The sequence below is a fragment of the Chroicocephalus ridibundus genome, chromosome 1 (genome assembly GCF_963924245.1).
Source record: "Chroicocephalus ridibundus chromosome 1, bChrRid1.1, whole genome shotgun sequence".
Taxonomy (NCBI): domain Eukaryota; kingdom Metazoa; phylum Chordata; class Aves; order Charadriiformes; family Laridae; genus Chroicocephalus; species Chroicocephalus ridibundus.
The window spans coordinates 99,484,038-99,505,297 of record NC_086284.1 but is presented as its reverse complement, the minus strand read 5'-3'; the positions used below and the strand labels follow the sequence as shown (position 1 = coordinate 99,505,297).

At 43.8% G+C, this 21,260-nt stretch overlaps 1 protein-coding gene across 2 annotated transcripts in view; it reads left to right on the top strand.

Annotated features, from left to right (window-relative positions):
* Window positions 1-6,053: 6,053 nt before the first annotated feature.
* ABCG1 (ATP binding cassette subfamily G member 1) overlaps window positions 6,054-21,260 on the top strand; it is a 64,482-nt gene continuing 49,275 nt past the window's right edge. The window contains exons 1-2 of one of the 2 annotated variants that reach the window (XM_063345050.1): window positions 6,054-6,173; window positions 9,504-9,747. In XM_063345050.1, the coding sequence (XP_063201120.1) occupies window positions 6,132-6,173; window positions 9,504-9,747 (286 nt within the window). In that variant the 5' untranslated portion in view covers window positions 6,054-6,131. Of the gene's footprint in view, window positions 6,174-6,477; window positions 6,574-9,503; window positions 9,748-21,260 lie in introns of those variants that run through there. The other variant, XM_063345058.1, reaches the window with a different exon arrangement.

Sequence of the window (21,260 nt, the reverse complement as noted above, 5' to 3'; positions counted from 1 at the left end):
CCAGCTGCTCTTAGCTGTGCTTTCCAGCCATTAGTCTGAGCAATGTATCTGCATGTCTGGTTATAACGAGGGCAGTATGATTTGAGGGGGGGCTGCACTGTAGGAATGCAGAAATATGTCTGAAATATGCTCTGTCTTGGGGACCTTTTTCTTAGTGCCGTTTTCTGCTTCCAGCATGATATATGGGTGACAGAAAAATTTGCTATTTCTCCTCTCATGATAACTGAGGGAAAGCAAATTTGCTGTGAGCATGCTATGTTGACATCAACTGAAAGCAGTGAGTTCATATAAATTACACTCAGTCCCTCACAAAATAACTCTATTTGTTCACACAGGAAGACTGATGATGTGCTTTCTTGCTCCTTCCCAGCGTGTCTTGGGATCAGCTGGCTATGGCAACCGAGGGCTACTTAGATACAGATGAATGGACCACCATCTCTTGCAGAGCTAAGCTAATCCATTGCACCTACTATTACTTCTTTCCAGTGTTATCCCCCTCCGTTTTCTTGAGCCAAAATGCTCAGAGAAATAACCCCTTGGCACCAAAGCGAGCACTGTACACCCTACCAATTCCCATGAGTACAATATAAAGTAGCCATAGAAATGAATGGCAGCTAAAATTGGTCAGAAATAGGTTAGTGTTTTGCTCTTGAACGTCTTGCCTTTGTATCTCAGAAGAGGGACATTTGAGTACCCAGATATAAAAATACCGATAAAAACTCATATAAGACAAACGTGTGAAACCTCTTGTATTATTCCTGGAAATGTTAATTGAAGACAAAAGTGGCATAAGCTGAGGTGGTACCCGTCTCTATAACACCGGCCATAGTGATTCCAAGTTAGGTGTCTGAAGCCCGCCCCGGTTGATAGGGAAGCCAAGATGGATCCAGAATCCATCCCAAATCAAGGTAAACATTTAAGAAGGAAAGACTGAATTTTCTTTTGGGGATGCCCATTTCTCTCCACTGACTGAAAAACAGTCTGTATGACTAGCTTAGATACCAATTTTCTAGGCAGCTAAAATTAGAGACGAATCCCACCCATTACACAGAGTATATCTAACCTGAAAGGAATGACTGATTATGTTCTTCAATATTAAATAGATCTGAAGGCAGATCTGTTTAAACTAACTGATCACGTTCTTCTCAAATAGCACTATGTGAGTATTTCCAGCATAGATAGGGAAGTATTAATGTCATGTACAAAAAGACATGACAAAATTGAGAAGGGTTATGACTGTTGTTCCAATAAATAGGAAAGGGGAACAACAGGAAGACAGAAGAAAAATGTGATCTAAGTCAGGGATTTATGGCATTTTAGTAAGATGCTTCTTCAACTTTCCAGCCTACTGCCAAAAAGTACTGGAATAGTCTTCTTACTTGGGGACTGAGTGCTAAGCTAATAACTTCCTAGTAGTAAAGGAAAGTTCAGTGTGTCACTGGTGGTTTCTTTGATGCATCACCTGAAAGTAATACGTATGTTGATGTCTTTCAAATCCTAATACATGGGAACTTAAACGGAGAACAATACCTCTTTAGCTAAAATATTTGTCTTCCAGTAAGACACTGATTTTTTTAAACGCTATGCTTTCCTTTCCTGTGCCCTTTTTTTTGAATGAAGTCTCATGGCTACCAGCTGCCAGAAACCCAGGCTCTCAGCCTCTCTCAGAATCAGACCGTAAGTTTTTCTCATCTTCATCTTCAGGCTGTTCAAACCTACCGATAGTCCTTCCACTCTGATTTCACCAAACTTATGGAAATAATTGGGGTAGGGCATAAGAAGAGAGAAAACATATTTCAGAAAGCATTCAAAACAGTGCATATTTTCAAATGGCAAAGTGACACCCTGTCTGGGATAAGCTGTGTTGTTGAGTTTTTATTTAGGTCAATAATTGCGTGGGTGTTTCACAGTGGGATACATTTCTTTGTGCTCTCAGCTCCTTTGACTTTTTAGGCAGATTTAGAAACATAATTCTGAAAATGAAAATCCCGAGTGTTTTTCTTTGACAAATGTTTTTTTAAAAAAGGACATTTTTCTCAAAAGCTCCTTAAATCTTTTCCATAGAATTCCTTAAACTCTACCCAGACCGGTTTGAATTAACAGCAAGTTGCAAATAGCTAAAGGCAAGGTATTTTTTTAAATTAAAACACCATCTAAAATATTTTGCCTTTTTTAGTTAATACTTTCTTTTTCTCATCCGCCTCTTCCACACTTCTCAGCTGAACTTTTCCTACATGTTGTATCTCAGCAGTTAAGTCCAGGCTGGCCTCTATATTTCCCCAGGCTATACCGCTTCTAGGTGTGAACTAGTTCTTGCACAGAGACACCAGAGCTATCCGTACTGCACTGAAATGCCTCCCGTGGCTGGGCTGTAAATCTGCCCTCTCCTGCTGTTGGTGCGTTTCCACTTTGCCCTGCCCTTCCCAGTGTGATCTGCTTGTGATGTCCTTTTTCTTTCCTGTGGGCTGCACCCGTCTACTGTCTGTATTGCTTACCCTGCTGTAAAGCCTGGAAGCTACTACTATTTCCTCATCTATTTTAGGAGTCAGAGTTTTGTCCCTGCCTGCTTGTCTTCACCTTCATTTGTAGCTTCCCTTTTTTTTTTTTGTCCTGGATTTTTTTTAACATGATTTTATCTCTCTCTCGTCGTCGTCTTTTCTTTTTTTTTTTCCCACAGAGTTGTGTTCTTGATCTTTTTCTCTGCAGGGACCAGGGGATCACCTGTAACGTTAATGGAAGAGTTAATGAGGGAACGTAGGAATGCAGGAGACTGCTATTTTTAGCATGCTTCATCTTATGTAATCATTTTTTCCCTGTGTGGTATCAAAATAGATACCAAATAGAACTTGGTTTCTGAGAAACCTGTTTTATGTCTCCATGTTTTACAAGAAGCTCCCTTAGATACTGATACCGCGGCCACCGTGAAAAAAACAAGTCCTGGGGATATGATCGTGTACTCTTGCTCAGGCAAAGCTCCCGTGGAAGGTGACAGAAGCGGTGCTTAAGCCATTGCTTGTCTTCGCATTATGCCTAATGTTTGTGTGTCTGTGCCACCTCAAATAGCATTTCATGTACACCGTTAAAAGCCCTATGACAAATACACGGTGGAGCCCATGCTACTTCAGCCATAACATTGATAGAGAAGCCGTCACTTTATTGATCAGGGGAATAAACGCAGTGCAATGGTCCCCCTGGCACGCTGATGGCCTGTGAACGAGAGGCAGTGGCACAACGAATCCGGCAAGACATGGGCAAGCCCAGGCGGGCAGCACGGGCAGCCCCGCAGCCCACAGGCAGCCAGGGTCTTCCTGCGAAGGGCCGGCTCCCGAAAGGCGCAGTTCAGCCCTTCCTACCATAAGCTGCTTACGGACGGAGCTAAAACTTCTGTTTGTGTGGTGGATTTCAGGGCTGTAAATCTAAGTTTCGATACAGCCTTTATGTTGCTTTCCTTACTTCCTCCTTTAGGAGCCTTTAAGAAGTTAGAACAGAGGAGAATAAGCACTGCGCTGGGTCTGCATCGCACACTCGCTAAGGTCAGGGTATCTCCTGCTCTCTCTCTGCATTTTGTTCCTCCTCACAGTTAAAACATGTGATGTTTTTACACAGTTTGGTTTACGCCTTAAATGCCTTAAACATATACAGCAGTATTTCACAGCCCTTTTCAGATCCTGTAGGGAGATAATGCAGCCTTCTCAACGTTTCTAAGGGAAATAAAGGAGACAAGCTTGAATAAATTTTAGGTGCTACAGACACGTGCTCCAAATCAAGTTAATTAAAACCCTGGACCCTCACCGGAAGAATGCTTCATAATTTCTCTTTATTTCTAATATTAGGAGATAATTGTATTTCAAACTTCTTCTCAAACACAGTTCAAGCCTTCAATGAGGACTTCTGGATGGGCACATCCATGTTTGGTCTCGTATTCCACAGCAGGTAGGCATTTCTTCCTCAATACATAAGTAAATAATTTTCTGCAACATCTACAGACTGAATCCAAGGTCAAGCTCAGCAAGCCTCCACGTTCTATTCCTTGGCAATAGGATGTAGTGGATGGTAAAAGTTCATGTTTCCAAGGGGAAGGTCTTCATCTTCTCTCATGGAAGAGGTATCTACTGAGCCTTATTAGCACATTCAGGAGCAACAACTACATCAGGAAGTCCTTGAGCCAAAAATGGGTGTTGGCTGGGAGAGCATCAGTGAGACATCTGATACAAGCCAGCCTTGTGCTTAAGCTCTTCTTTGAGCATTCATCTCCTGGCCACTGCCAGGAGGGAGGGTACTGCAGGAGATCCAGCGCAGATGTCCTGTGCAGCAGTTCCCTCCCCATAGTGCTCTGCCGCCTGCTGTAAACTCCGCTCCACAGCTCAGCAAGGATAAAATACTTACCTACCTTCCAGGGGCTTTGTGAAGATTACCTTGGTGTCTGTACAAAGCTACACGAGCACCAAGCAGTATGGCAAACTCCCTGGCTAGAAGATTCCTCACAGACTATGAACTTGTGTATATAACGTTTGGTAGACATTGTGAATCCTATTCTCAGACCCCTGCTACAATTTATCCCCTCTTCCTGCTGCTTCCAGAGGAACAAAGGAGCCCCAGCACACATGCTACACAGGCCAAGCGGGTAAGTAACTGCAGAGGCACTTCAGACGGTTGGTCTTCCAGTACCTGGCTTCTTGGTGAGCTGCTTGGGCAGAACCTTCTGCCAGCAGGCAGCATGGATAATGAACCTAACTCAAAACTTAGTCACAGATCTAGATTCAAGTCAGCAGTGCCAACACAACCCTAATGGCTCGTGAACACCACCCACTGCACTTCATGGGCGGTTCAGGCCCTCTCTTTGCAGGATCTCACTGAAATGCAGATTTGGGAAGAGCAAAGATGGAAACGTAATGACAACCTTCCTTTCTCTCCACCTCAGAACCACAATGGCTTGCTCAGCTTATAAATCAATGCTGTGCAAGTCCAGGGCCAGAAGAGCTATTTCTTCCTCATGCCGGTGGGATGGTACAAGGCGCAACCAGACGGTGCTTCGATTCCCCTTCTCCTTGGGGGAGTGCCATCCCTCTGGGAGCTCATTAGGAAGCCAGGGCGCGAGCTGTGCCAGTCTGGAGTGTGGAGGCCATGTGTTATGGTTTGAGAAACCCATAACAATTTATTGCCATTTAGACAATTATTCTATCACCTGATGACCCCTCCCCACCCGGGAGGAAAACATGGCAATATGAGGGTTGAAATATAAATAGATTTAATAGGATAAGACTACATAATTAACAACAATACTAAAGAAACAATATTGGTCCTGATACCAATATAAAATATACGAGGATTATACTTGGCCAATTCTATCAGCAGGAAGCTGTGCGCTCCCAGCCGTGGAAAGCAAATGTCGGACACTGTGAGTGCTACGGCTTCAGGAGGAAGGGAAGGGCTCAGGGGTCAGGCACCGGGGCAAGAAGTTCTCCGGATCGCAGCCATCACAGAAGAGAAGAAACTCCTCAGCAAACTTTCTAATTTATATTGAATGTGATGTTCATGGTATGAAATAACCGTGTTGGCCAGCCTGGGACGAGTGCCTGGGTCTCACTCCTCCTCATCCCCGCACCTGGCAAGGCTCGAAAACACTGAGACCTTGAATCTCACAAAGCCTAGCTGGCTGTGAAGTAAGTATTTTCACGAATTCAGACACCGGAGTCTTCTAAAAGCGCAGTTTTTCCCAGCATTAGAAGAGAAATTAGTCCTGCGTCGCTCAAACCGGGACAGCACACCCGGCAGCTCTCCTCAGGGATGCCCCTACCTTCGCCCGCTCCCCTGGAGCAGCGTCCGCCGACTTGTTTCGGCGAGAGGGGAAGAAACCCACGGCCGCCCCGGTGCCTACAGCGGGGACGCGCAGCCCACGCCTCCCCCCGGCGCCCCGGTGGGCTGGGGACCCCCGGCCGGCTCCCCGCGGCGCCGGCGGGCGGGGGCCGGGTCGGAGGCGGCCCCAGGGCGGCGGGAGGCCGTTCCCTCCCTCCCTGCCCGCCCGCCTGCCTCGCGCAGCCAGTCTTGGGCGGAGAGGCGGCACTCGAGGGCTCGGTGCGGAGCCGGCGGAAGGGGAGCCGCCGCCAGCAGCCGGGCGGGCAGCGGGGCACATGGCATGTCTGATGGCGGCTTTCTCCCTGGGCACCGCTTTGGTAAGGCGGGGGCCGCGGCCAGGGGCGGGCGGGCGGTGGGGGGACGGAGCGAGGGCTCCGCGGGGCGCCTTTCCCCTGTCCCTGAGGGAAAACCGGGGCTGGTCGGCCGCGTCCCGCCGCGGGAGGTGGGGGCGTTGCGGGGTGGGGGGCAGCCCCCCATCGCTGGGCGGCCGCGGTGTCTTGAGGGGATGTCGAAGCTTGACCGCTGGTTACCTCCGGGCTGTGGCTGAGGGATTAGCGGCGGCTCCGAGCATGCTCCCTGCGCCGCTGCGCCCCGCCGCTTTCCAAACAGATTTGCGGAGGGACCGTAACCTTTGCACATAACGCCCGGGGACGGTGGGGGGGACACGGACTCGGCCGGGGAAGGAGCGGGCAGAGCCAGCGGGACCGTCCTGCCGCGGTGAGCGGGCGGGAGGGGGCGGGCGGCCGTGCCCGCTGGGCGCCCGGGAGCGGTCCGGCTCCTCACGGGGTGGGGGGTAGGCGAATAACGACCATAGCGGGAATAAAGCTGTGTCTGGGGGGCTGAAATGGAGAGGAGTTGGTTGGTGTTGGTGGACATGGGAAGGGAGTTGGGGAGTGTTTTAGGAGCAGTTCCGCAGGGTTCCGGTAAGTCTGTGGCTGTGGTAGCCACCGGGGTTGCCCACCTCCTCGCAAGCAGGGGTGATCCCGCGGCTGGGAGCCGTCTCCACCACCCCAGGGGCTCGGGGGGGGAGGGATCCTCAGCCCTGGGGTGTGCCCCCTCCCTGGTCCCTAGGCGGAGGATCGTCGCCCATAGCTTGTGGTCCCTGGAGGGGCTTCCTCGCCCGTAGCAGGTGGTCCCTGGGCAGAGGATCCTCATCCGTACCTTGTGGTCCCTGGAGGGGGTGGGGATCCTCACCCATAGCAGGTGGTCACTGGAGAGGGGGGAAATCCTCTCCCATAGCAGGTCCTGGGGGGGATATCCTCGGCCGTAGCAGGTGGTCCTAGGGGGAGGGGGCGTCCTTGCCCATAGCAGGTGGCCCCTGGAGGGTGGGGGGGATCCTTGCTCATAGCAGGTGGCCCGTGGGGGGTGAATCCTTGCCCATAGCAGGTGGTCTCCAGGGGGCGGGGGGGTGTCCTTGCCCATAGCAGGTGGTCCCTGAGCGGAGGCAAGCGTGTGATGGAGGGCTGGGAGGATTCTGTCACTGTCTACTGAAAACAGGCATTTCAGTCCACTGGGTGATTGAATTGGTTTGTTTAATGTCTGGGGAACTACAGTCTCTGGCTTCATACTTCCGGATGATTAAGTAGGCAGAGCCAAGGACCTTGTCCAAAGGATGTTTCTTTTTGAGTTGTCCAAACGATGTTTTCTTTTTGAATTGATCTGAACTGGAGAAGCTCCGACTGTCCCCTGAATACTCAAGGTGACTTGCTCATTGAGAATTAGTTTTTGGATATTCCCTCTGGCGTGTGAAGGTGCTCTGTGGTTCCTCTGAACCACACAGTTTACGAGTGCCAAAGTAAGCTTTGAAAACATTCAGGAAAGAATGTTGTTAACTCACCTTCTCTTATTTTTTAGGGAAGAGGGAGGTTCCCTTACTTTAATTGTTCAGTTCTAAGGTGTTTCTCATTACTCTTGTTATGTTCAAATTACATGCCATTACAGTCAACTATTTAAGAAATTGGCAGTAAGTGTTACTGGATACCTGACCTCTGAGTAAGTTGAGAGCACGATTAAAATCGCTTTCTTGAGAAAATGTGGTAAGCAGAGCTGATTTTTACATCCAGAACTTGGGGCATGTGCTTGAAGAACCTAAAGACACTAGCTGTATAGTGGTTATGTAGGACTTTTGGCCTTTTTTTTAAAATGTTTTTCATCAGCCTTCATGACAAGTGACAGATCTGAGCAGCACTGCTTTTGCAACGCATATGGGAAGGCCATTAACCATGACAGGGAGGGTGAAAGTGGCGCAGTGAAAATGAGGCAATGTGACTTCTTGGTTGCATTGGAGGACAAGTAGGGGGACACAGTGGCATGAGCTACAGCTCTTTATTTGAGGGTGTTCAACACTGATACCTTGAAAAGTAGTGCAGCACATCTCGTTTCCAAGAGATACCTTTGGGGACATGTAGGTTGTTGGGCAGATGTGACAGTATAGAAAGCCTAGCACATAAGCCAGCTACAGAAGTCTGTTCCAATACAGATCTGCCTTAAAAATACTAAATTTTCTAATAAACAGCTGTCCAAATTTTTGGCCCTGCTTATGACATACGCCAAACAAACAGCCTCTGAACTGTTCAAAATCCTGTTTAGCTGAAGAAGTCATGATTGTTTTACCTCTGGCTTTAAACTCATCCTGTTGATATTTGCCTGCAAGGTGCCCATGCAGGTAAAAGGAATAGAAGAAATTCGGAGTTTTGTGTGCATAATAAAAAAGAAGAGAAAGGCAGGTGGCAGGCCATTGTCATGGTCAGGAGAGGAGGGGAAAGAGATTCAGTCCAAAAAATGACAAGTGGAATGGCACTGAGTGCTACGGCGAGGACAGCATAGTAAGAGGTATGGCTGTTAGCATAAAGTGTTGACCTTACGGTGTCAGCGGTGCAAGTACTGGAGCAAGGTTTAATATGTTTATGTAGCTGATAAGATTTCCATTAGGGTTCACTGTGAAGCAAAGAAAGTGTGCAGGGATTTCGGGTAGAAATCATTGTGCTTTCCTAACAGATATCTAGGAAAGAAGTTGTACTGTTCCAGGTTGCAAAGTCTCCAGAACTATCAGTGCAGGAGCAAATGAGGCACAAAATAGTACATTTCAGAATTTGCAGAAATATGACTTGTGCAGTTTCACATTTACAGAATTTTATTCTGATCTAAAGGAATAAGAGCTCTTAGACTTTTTGAGTGGTTGTCTTTTGAAATGTCTGCACAAATAATAGTTCAGCTCGCTCCCTTCCCCCTTCAGCTCTGTCCTAGTATAAGCCCTGGAATCAGAGTAACTAGAACGAAATTCTTTCAGTGCATGAGAAACCAAATACAATGGGGACTGAACTTACAAATGTTGTATTAATCTGGTGCAAGAACTACTCTGTTCTGAAGATACTAATGTACTGTGCATATACTCATCGAGAGGAAACTGGCGCTAAAGGAACTGCCCTTTGTGTGCTGCAAGTGCAAGAGCTCTTTTACCTCTTCTGTCAAGACACTGGCAGAACAAACAAAAGATTGATTTATTTTTTTTCCCTTTCACCTTTCAGCGCATTACTGTGCTGGATTCTTATGTTATTTAAATAATAATTCTAATGAAGAAGGCTTTGAAATCTGTTCCTGAACTAAAGTCTGTGAACTTTGTCCTTCCTCCAACTTTTCCCCTCTAGAACGGCAGCAGTTCTGCTTGTACCATGGCCGAGCCAAAGTCAGTGTGCGTTTCAGTGGATGAAGTCGTCTCAAATGGCACAGACAATCAAGACATTCGACTGATGAATGGACATTTAAAAAAGGTGGACAATACTCTGACAGAAGCTCATCGTTTCTCCTACCTACCCCGCAGACCAGCTGTGAATATCGAGTTTAAAGAACTGTCATACTCTGTCCAAGAAGGGCCATGGTGGAGGAAGAAAGGTGAGGAAAACTTAATGTTTTGTCTAACATACAAATATTATTGCCCATGTGGGTGGTCACGATAGGTGGAACGACTCTGTTGTGGATTGCGAAGCAAAGAGACTAAAGGGAGCTTTTTGCTTGGCTTCTTGATACAGCCACTGCCGCGCAGCTGGCCCCGGTGAACTTTCCCAGAGCCTGATGCAGTGGGGTGTCCAGCCCCTTGCACTCCAAGAAACTGTAGATGCGGTAGTTCATACAACTGCTGATTTTTGCCTTACAATTCTAAAGTATCTGAAGTAAATATAGTATTGCTGCGCTGCCAAATAGCTGTCCTGTGATCTTGCATGTCTACAATGTATTGCTGAGGGTGGGTAGAGCGTGCAGTAGTTTAAAGATGGGGGTGAGGGGAAAGAGGATGCTTTTTTCACTTTTGTGATTGGTTGTTTTGTGAAATGGTAATTTTTTCAGTAGTCTTTCAGAACAGCATGCTTCTCAGAATTTCAGAAGGCATTTGAATCCAGAATAAAAATTACTCTCTTAAAACACTGCGTTTGGAAATAAATGCTGCGGGCTATAGGGATGTCAGCCCATCCATGTCTCTTGGTGTTCCACAATGCGTCTCTCTAAGCTTACCATTTCTTTTAACTGATGAAATCACTGGCTACTGCTAGGACTGGATCCTGAGGTTTGGCCAAGGACCAGGATGCTCTTGCTAGCTACTTGGCTAATAATACACAGCAAAGAGTTCACAGCCTACAACACAGGGCACACTAAAGCGATGCAGATGTTGAATGCATCTCAAGGAAGTGAAGTGTTATCACCTTGCTCTCACAATTCAGTTTCACTTATAGCTGGTTCTGTGACAGTGACAATGACAATTCTTCTGTTACTGATTTACTGATGGGAGTAAGGAGGGCATATTCAGCTCTCTTCTTCATATGTTTCTGGTCTATTCCAGTTCTGAAAGGTGGGTGTAAGGTGGCTCTGTCATTTTTCATTGGCTTTGCGTTCGTCCTTTTTATACCTTCATCTGCTTTGTGTAGCCATGTGTTTCCTAGAGAGTTTTTGGGTTTTGTGTGTATGTGTGACTAGCCATCTCTGAGAGGAAAACTAGGTTGTGCAGTAAATTCCTGCTCGCAAAAAGAAGTAAGCCCAAGAGAAAATATTGAAATCTTCATGAGAATTTTGTGTACTAAATGGCATAATTGCTCTTCCTCAAGGAATTCTCTCTTAGTAATGTAAATGGGTATGGTTGTGTGTTTTAGTTCTTTTTAAGAGATAAGCCCCTGCCAATGCACCGCTCACCTGAGCCAACTTGATACCTGCACTTGCTCTGAATCTGTAAATCCACTGGCTTAAAGGTTCCACTTGAAATTGTTTCATAAAGTACGTTGCTGCTGTCGGGAAATTGTGTCATTATCACAACACCAAGGCTTTAATCATCTAAAAATGTGTGGTATGAAAAACACTGGATCTATGACCATGGAAGTGCTGCTGTATGTGAACAGCCTGTGCATACAGTTGTTAATTTGTTGAAGGATGTGCAAACTTGAGGCTCTAAAGGGTTTTTCAACATCAAAACTGTATGTACACACACCTGCATTTTTTTAATTCTTTATTAAAATTGCATGTAGCCATACTGTCCATAGGAGGACAGCTTGGTTTGACAGCAACTGTCGTACATTCAAAATTATTTGTTGTCCTATCAGAGCGAACTCCAACATTGAAGTCTGTCTTTTTCTTCCACAAAATGGAACTATGCCAAAGTGTCTTTGTAAGGTTTAAAAGCTTGAGGTTTTTAACTGTATCTCTTTCTTATTGGCCAAAACTTATAGAGGGGTTCTAGACTAAAAACCACTGTCCACATTTGCTGACATGTCTGAGTGACTTGACTTGAACAAAATGGCCCATCCTGTCAAAATACCCCGCTGCTGAAAAGGACCAGTTGCGGTATTTAGCTCTAGGGCACGGCTGGCTATGACTGTGTCAGTAAACTTCGATTTGAAGGAAGAGATTAAACTTTTCTGGCTATCTGTGAGCAGGAGTTCATATTCTCTTCCCCTGGTCTTGCACCATATGTCTTTCCTCGGACCACTAAGGACAGCCTCTGAGTGGCTGTGGAGGCATGCTGTCTGCCAGCAGGTCTTGGCACTCTTCTAGCCAAGGATCTAAAAAAGACGTGGGGGGTTTTTATAGTCAATGCCAAGCTGAATATGAGCCAAAGTGTACTCTCACTGCAAGTTAGGTAAACCACACAATAAGCTACCTTTGGAGAACCTGGCCAGATAGAGGCAAGTTGTTGTCCTTCTCAACATCGGTAAGAGCACAACTGGAATACTGTGTCCAGTTTGGGGCCCTTCAGATCAACAGAGATATTGGGAAGCTGGAAGGGGTCTGTCAGAGGGGTAAAAAGTTGGTCAGGGGACCTGCGAAGAGAGGCTGAGGAAGCTGGGCTTGTTCTGACTAGTAAAGGGGAAGCTGGGGGATGATCTCATTCTGGCCTGGAACTACTTAGAGGGCAGTTACAAAGGCAGTGAAGCCAAACTCTTGTCGGTAGTGACAGCTTATACCCAAGAGCCAAAGGCCAGATAATGCAGTTGGGTGGCTTCTGGTGGACGTTAGGAAATACCCATTCATCAGGAGGTAGGTGCAACACTGGGACGGATCACCAAGAGACGGTGTGCTTTTATTCATGCCAGGGGGTGTAGAAAATTTGGCTGGGCAGAGCCATAGCTGACCTGATCTTATGTTGGTGATCGTCTTGCTTTGAGCAGAAGGCTGGACTAGGTGACCTCCAAAGGTTCTTTCCAAGCAGCACTTCTATGATTCAGTGAATTGCTAGCCAGATTACAGAAACCTTCTATAAGCAAACTTTCCTCCCAGCCATGTTCTCTGCTCCAGGGACTGGGCCAGTGTATTGCTTTTAATAGAAAGGGTTTTCCATTAGAGAAATAGAAAACGGAATTGTTTCAAATGAGGGTAAGGACTGAACTGTCAGATTCCTTGAATTGTTTTAGTGGTTCTGCAGTAGAATTGTTTGTGTGCAATTTGGGATAGCTCTATTTAAAACTCATGGGCTTGTAGGTTAATACATTACACGTAAAACTGGCACTTTGCAATGGATTTTAATCTATCTCTGCTCAACAACAGGGTAATATTGTGTCTTGAAACACTGGTGGTTGTTTCATCTCTACACTCCTTGTGGGTTCCCTGTGCTAAAAAGATCTGTCATTGCCATGATGTGAAATTTTTAAATGCACTTTTTTATGAGAAGTGTAGCAGAAAACATATTCCTGAAAGTAGGAAGTCCAGTGTAGAAAATGCAACTGATCTTTAAAAAACAGTAAACTTCTTTGCACAAGCTGAAAAAAAAAATAAAATGGGAGATGTTTCTTAGTTCACATTGTTCTTGGGTGCTGTTTGTGACAATAAGCAATAAGGAATGCTGTTATGAAAATGTGCCTTCTGAATTAATGGTGTTTCTATTCTGAAACCGAGCTTGGAAAAAAAATTCTGCTATTTCTACATCTTTCTCCATCACTGTAATGAATTAGTTAAAACCTTTCATGAGTGTTGTATCAGAAAAGGAGAAGTATAGTTTCATTGCAAAGGCAATTTGTGACATTATGTTGAAGAGGAATTCAACTAAGGAGCAACAACAAAAAATGTACTCCCTTCAGTAAAAATGGTATTGTGAAGGTTAGGCTCTAAATTAACAAAAGGAGGAATAATTATTAATGCTGCCATTGTGTTCTGTACTTAGCTGTATTGTTCAGACAATGAAACTCATGGTATGTAACATCATTTACTTTTTTAATTAAAAGCAAAAAGAAATGTGAATTTGCATTGCTTGTCAACAACAAAGCAGCTAAATAAGCCATCGTAGACTTCAAATTAGAATTTTTCATTGATTTGTGTCAGCCTTAAAAGGCCTAATTTATCTCTTAAATCTCATTTTCTCTTTAAAAATAAGGATGGGATTTTCATTCTCAGATTTATATGATAAATGCAGTTCTACTCACTTTAATGAGGTTTTATCAAATTCATAGCAAAGATTGGTATGACTTTGGACCTGATTCATTCATGGTGTAATTCCTCTTGAAATCAGTGGTATTAACAGGGAAGGAATCTGGTAGGTGAGTCCTTCATCAAAGCAGCTGTACCTGACCCATTCCGCTCAGTAGGAGTTCTTACCAGTATGTAAATTTGGAAAAGGTTACAGAGATAAAAGTTTCAGAAGGTCTCAGATGACTTTGGCATTTTCTCCATAAAGTGTTTAGGGGATTAGTCAACTGGTAGAATTAACTTTTGGAGGAAAGAGACTGATAAGCGATTTAATCCAGATCTTGTGAGGGTAGGGATCTTCCATAACCAAAAATGCATCTTGATCTTTCAGCCTTTGTTCAAGCATGTGCCAGGGGTCTCCTGCAGTCAGCAAGGTTCCAGACTCATGTAAGAGAGCTGCAGGACTGCTGGAGCAGAGATGGTGTGTTGTAAGATTAAGACGAACTGGAAAAGCCAGAAAAAAGAAACTTCGTCACACAAAGAAATAATAGGGCCACTTAGTCCGAGATTGCCTTCTCCTTTCTTTGAGGATGAAGGAGCTGGCTGGCTTGGAGGGGAAGAAAAAGAGGAGAGTCTTCTGTTAGATCCAGTGTGGCCTTCTTAAATGAGGAAAAGCAAGATCCGCAGAGCTTCGGAACAAATTGTGGCCACAATTTCAGTGTCTTGTCACAAAGGCATTTATCTAAGAGTTGGGAGAGAGAGATCTGAAAGCAGATCTTATCTTGGCTTCTGAACTGTCTGTTTAAACTGCAATTTGAAATGCAAACCACAGAAACATATATTGGTTTTACTAGTTTATAGAAAAATTGTAGACACATAGGTTTTAATTTTAGGAGTGCCTGAAAACTGCAAGAGTATTTCAGAAGAAAGTCAGTGCCTTAGTTTTCTGCCATTTTTGTTAAAAGCATCATAAAGAATGAGTGGTTTGGGGATAAAATTATGGATAGTCCTAAATATGGAGAGGGCACAGAAAGTACTTTGGAGCCTTCTGTCTTGGTCAAATTCTTTCAGCTTTACTTTGAAAAGATATATAGATTCTATATACCCACCGAAGGACACTTGTCCTGTTGTTTCTAGGTGTTTTTGTTATAATGTAGGATGGAAATGGAAACGCTGTTCCTACATAACTCGAGTGCATCCAGGAAGAAAGTAGTAATAAATTTGCTTTCAGAACTCCACAGCAACTCAGAGATTACTTTTTTTTTCCCCCCTCATACTTGTCAGTATTCATGGTTAATTAGGAACATTTTAGTTGGAAATTTCTCTGTTGTTATTTTTAGGACCATAATGACTCATTTGTGCTGCATTCAAGTGTAAGTTCTGGTAGGATTTGGTCTGTAGTAACCTCTGAGGGAATGGGCTCCAGCCGGTGAAAATGCGGACGGGTATTTTTATGGAGCGGTTTAGTAGCAATACAGAAATTCGTGCTCAGCAGAAAATGCAATATTTCTGTTATTTTGTGTTTGTTCTGATGTCTCAGACCCTGTGGAAACAATCAGCCAGAGAGGTGCTGTCTTTTCTCACAAGATTGCTGCTTCATAGCTTTAAGATTCAGCAGATGAAACGGCAGGAGTGGAAGGAGGGGAATGAAGGACCGTGCTTGTTCTGGATGTCTCTGTCACGTCCGATGGGGAAATACGGAGTCTTTGGGAGGTTGTTTGATATTCATGAAATGCAAAAAGTGCCCATCGCAGTCCGAGATAGTGTCATCAGAACAGCTAGATACCTAGATTTCAGCTAGGAGGTCTGTATATTATGTTAATGCTGTTCTCTGCATAAGATGGAAACAACCCACTGTCAAATCATCAGCAGGGATTTAAACAGGCTGGGTTTCACCGATTTCGCTTTGCTGCTCTGTTACGAATTAGTTCTGGTACGTGCGCTTGGACAGGCCTGTTTCTTTTTATTTAGTTAGGCTTTTTTTTTTTTTTTGCTGCATCCTTTCTGTGACTTCATTTAAAAGATTTCACACACCCCCACCCCCACCCCCCCCTTTCTCGCCGGAGATATCCAAAGGCCCAAATGAAAAAGGGGAGGGGAGGATTTGCCCTAAATTATTTGCTAATCCTGGCTGGAGGAGTCGGAAAAAAGCTTGTCCTCATCCCCAGCAGGTGCACTGCGGTAGAGGTGCTGCAGGCAGGGCCCCGGCTCTCACCCGGCGCGGTTACTGGCGGGCGATGCACGGCAGTAACCCGGCGGTGATGATGTGACGGTGATGCTCTGGCCCCGCCGCCCGGGCCCTGGTTGGCTGCTCCAGGCGCTGTTGCTAAGATGGGAGGAAAAGATGCAGAACAGTAAAGCGCAAAACCCACTTAGCGAGAGAGCGTTTGGGTTTTGGTTTTTTTTTTCTTTTTTTTTTTTTTTTTTGCCTTTCTCTGACAGATGGGTTGTATTGTTTTTGTCCGTTTTTGCCTGCTGTGTCTGAGAGCAAGCGTGTTTTCATCTCAGAGAGCAGGATGTATGCAAATTGAGATCCATATGTTAGAAAGAATGAACAAGTTAAGCTGGTTGAAGTGAGCGGCGATACTAGTAAAAAGCTCTCTCGGCACACAGTTTGCGTGTTCTCTTTCAGTGAGTTAAAACGTTAGCGAAATTAAGGAAAATGAAACATGATTTTTAGCAGAGGATTTCTAAATGCGTGTCTCAACCTTGATAAAATCCATGCAGTTTTTCTTTTAACACTTAAGCTGTCTCAAGATAGTAAAAATATACCGAGTAGTCATTGTTACTGGAATAGTTCACAGAGTTTTACTAAGTGATATATAACTCTTCCTAGCATCCTCTTGCATGGGTTGTTATAAAATAGAGGTTACTGGGGACAAGTCTTGGTCATCGCCTTTGTCCGATCCTTCTACTGTTTCCCAACTGAATATGACAGCTGAGTATGACCTAACTTCAACATTACTTTTTTTCCTCTATGCAGAACCCATTGTTATTGCTGTGGGTTTGTTTTGGGGTGTTTTTTTTGTGCCTGGAGCTTTTTTTGGAAATGTGTCTGAGTTTGACTCAGTGAGTTTTGGTCACCGAGTCTTTGTGTGAGTAGAACATATTTTTCTTCTTTCTCTTTGCCATATTGTTTATTGAAGCTGAGCATAACAATGACCTGAATGTTTCTCATTCTAGGTAATGTTTTAATACAATAAATTTTATTAGTTGCTGTTGTGAAAACTTGTGGCCGAGGAAGGAAGTTTTAGAGAGATACCAATTAAAACATTTCAGAATTTATATGCCCGGGAAGTGATGATGGCAGTGGTGATGATGGGTTGTCAGGAGTTTGAGCTGTGGTCCCCAGTGTTTCCATCTCACAGTCAGCATGTGTTGGGGGCTGGCTGTAACTCACCCTGACAGCCCTCCACTACAACTTTCTGTACACTGAGTGGGATTTGATGAAATGCTTTGCTGTCCTCTGCCCATACGCAGCCTTGTCTTGCTGGAGGTGTTGAGGAGGTAGAGACAGCATGCACCATCATATGGGTGTACTTTTTTCACGTTTCAAAGTAGAATTTGGTGCATAGTCTGATGATCGTCTGAAGGAACATGAAGCAAGAGTCATTTTTCAATTCAAAGCTTCAGCCGTCAGATGGTTGATCAGGGTTCACCATAGCCTCAGTAAAAGAAAAGACAAATCAAAAAAGCAACCAAGAATAGAAGCTAGTTCAAGAGTAAAAATGCTGTTAGAGTCCATTTTAACTTGTATATTTCCATACCATTTTGGGAAGTGCCTTCTGGAAGCCCATGGGGTCTAAACTTACCTGCTTACTAAGGCAGGTCCTTTGTTCTCAGGAGATTTAATATCTCAGAGTTCAGCTCTGTATTCTCTAAGAAATTAATTGCTTCACACTTCCCTGTAGCATTGTTCTTGTAGGTAAACTGGCTGGCTTTGGGAAGACAGCGTTCAGGGAACAAGATACTACTCAAAATGTGGGGGATCCTCACAAGGAATATTCAGCTGTGTTATAAGTCACAGCTGTACCCCTTAAACTGATGGCCACCTTTGTCCTCTATTAGAAAACAATGTTTGGTCTTACTATTGAAATTAACATCTCAAGACTTACTCCAAACAACAGGCAAGGAGAATCCCAGCAAAATTTACATGATAGTTTAGCACATGGGAATGAAGTGATCTGGACTTAAAATTAAGGCATTGCAAACTGAAGGGTGGGTGTTCAGCCTTGAGGCTGAACAAGGCCAAGATGGCCTTGAGGCAAAACTGAAATGCATTAGCCAAAAAGGCTGTGCCTTATCCCCAGAACCTCTGTGACTTCCACAGTCTTCAGGTGCGTAAAGATACATGTCTAACATAAGACTGAGTTTTTGACAAAAATAACCTGGGAGTTAAGATCAGTCATTATACCCAGTCAGAGAAGGTCTACCTGGCCTGGTGTCCCTTCTCTGATAGCGGGTAGAGCTGGATGCTTGGGGAAAAGTTCAAGTGCAGGCAAGTGCATAGCAGTGTTTCCCTGGGTTCTTGCAGCTTGCAGATCAGAGGTTTCCTGAAGTAGGTGTAGTATTTTTGTGCTTACTGGCTCTCCATGGATTTTTCTTCTGTAAAATCATTCACTTGCTCTCTGAGCCTAAGTGGGCTTTTGGTGTTCATGCTGTCACCTTGTTATTTGCCCGCTTCATCAAACCATTCATGAATGGCACTTAGCCCAATAAAGATTCCCTGAGACTCGGGGGTTAGCTTGCTTCATTGATTGACCACTGACTCCTACTCTTTTGTTTCCTGTTGCTTTATCTGCTTTCTCATTTATTTGATAACCAGCCATCTACCTTCTTGTCAGATTAGTTTATTTAAGAACTTTAATATAAGACCTTGTTGAAACATGACATCCATGGCAACAAAGTGGCCCTTTTTTTTTAGGTATTACTTCCAAAAAGACATCACATGCATCTATATTACCAAGTTTTGTGTCAGAGACTTCTGCACAAAATCTGTCTTTTTTTCTCTTTCAAAAGCATTGGGACAGTAACAAGCTGAGATGTTGGTGATTCAGATTGCTTGCCTGCTGTGCTGGCATTGCACCTAGAAGCTAGCAATTTTTGTTTGAAAGCGTTGGTACAGAGGACAGTAAAACTACCAGCGCATACTTAAACTGTACCATGTGGAAAATTTTGTTCTCTAGTATAAAGGTAATTTATAAGCACAGCTTTAGCGCCTAGGACTGGCAGAGTCCTCATCAAGCCCAGGACTAAGCTGTAGCAAGCACCTTCTTCTTGCTATCAAAGCCTATGTTAATTAGGAAATGGAAAGACTGAGGGTCCCCAAATCCATCCAAATGTAGTCACATTTTCACCAACTTTCAAATACATGAAAAGATGTTATGATATAATAAAATATGTATGGAAGAGCTGCTGCCCTTTTCAACCAGTTCTTTAGCTTGTTCATCCCCAAAACAACATGTTAAATATGATGGAAAAGGGTCAAAGCACATACATAGAAGGCCAAGCAATTTTGGTTGTTTTCAGTAACTCTTTGAATCTCAGTAGCTTCCTACATGTAGATGTTCTTATACATCGAATTTGTTCCTGAAATAATTGTCAGGAGGTCTGTTGAAATATCCCGTTGGTGATGATTCAGATACTTGAAAACGGCTCCCTTGTGAATTATGTGCTTTAGTGCAGACGTCTGTTTTCATTTGGCCTTTGGATACTTCATCTCTTAGAAAAGATTTTAGAATGGATGTTTGTTACAGAATGTAAGTGGTAGTATAAAATACAGAAGGACTAGTGCTATGTAAATGTCTCTGAAATAAAAAAAAATAAAATTCTGTCTAGGATATGGTGTGGCTGGAGATGCACACCACACTATGTCTTAAGTCACACTGTGGGAACCTTTGTAACTGCAGTGGACTTTCTAGTGGCTGTTAGGCTTGTGTTCTCATTTACAGTTCATTTAGACTTTGCTGATTTTGGGGGGGGGAAGCAGATGCACTCTGAAGACTTAATTCGCTTCAGAGATGATAGAGATGAAGCTGTCCAAATTCTCATCAGAGCGAAGTACATGGAATTACATAATAGTCAAACTGAATTAACTGCTTGTTTGTTTGTTCGTTTTTCTTTATGTATCTGTTCCAAAGAAAAATAAATGGCAGAGACCTTGGCTTTACAAGATAATTTACCATCTGCCTCTCATCTAGTATCTACAGCCTACATCTTTTGTGTAAGAATCATATTTCTTCCTGCTTTGCATGTTTAGAATAATAACAAATGTTGTTTATAATTGCAGTACATCTGCTACAGGAGAGAGGAGAAGATGGAACATGCAGTGGTCAGGTTCCTGTGTAAATGAGAACGAGACCTCTGCTGGCCTTCTATCACATAACTGAGCAAAGAGCATTTTTGGACCTTCTTAGCTGATTTGATTTTTTTTCTAAGCTTTCTATTTAAAAATAAATGAAATAATGTGCCTGGACAGTCACTTGTTTAAGCCCATAGAAAGTTTCCCCCTGATGTAAATCATCATTGAAATGGAACTCACACCAATGCATTTTTACCCTCCCATGTGAAAGTTTCAGGAAGTTGTGAGTAACTGCAAACACGGAATCGAGTTGCTGCCACTTGTGATTACAATAAATCAGGTTCTTCTGTCTTAAAGGCTGAGTTATGACTATTTGTGCGAGCTGCTATATCAAAAACAGTCAGAGGAGCTTGACAGACATTCCTGAAGAAGGTTGACTGTTTGGTTTCTTGCCTGGGAGAAAGATGATGTAAACTTCAAGGAGAAATACGTTACCTGAAGTAGTCACAAGTCCATGAACCCTGGGGTTACTCTAAGACTAGGTGTTCACAGAGAATGATTGTGTCTTGTCCAGGAATAGTATGACACCTGGGGACACTGAAAGAAAGATGAAACTTCAGAATATGCATAACAACACTTAACACATTTAGTCTTTAGCCTCCAAACAGAGGTATTAACATCAGTCTCCTGAATCCCATGTACTCTAAATACACCACGTACACATTATAAAACCAACCAAACAAATAAAAAGTAAGCAGGCCTTCCCATATGGGGCATAGCTATGGCATTTTAACACTCAGCATTTGATTTTTATTGACAGGTAGTAAAAATAAACTCCCCAAGCAAAAAGTATCACACATTCTGCAATAAATAAAACTAACTTTGAAACTAACGTGCAATTAATCTCAGAGGTTCATACTGTACGGCTTTAAAAGTACAGGGCCAAATGAACCTTGAAATCACTGCTATGGCATAATGGATAGAGTTTACCCAAGGAACAGGTATTGACAGTATGGCAGGAGTGTTGTTGTATGATAGAACATTTTGGACCAAATTCATCCCTGATATAAATTAACTGACATGAATAAAGCTTGATGAAAGAAGAGTATGGCCTAGTACCTAAAAGACACTTTTTCACTCATAAGTATGGTGTACTGCTAAAATTGCGTTCTAAAAAATACAGAAGCTGATGCAGTTCATGTGAAATGTCAGTATTAAGTGTGAA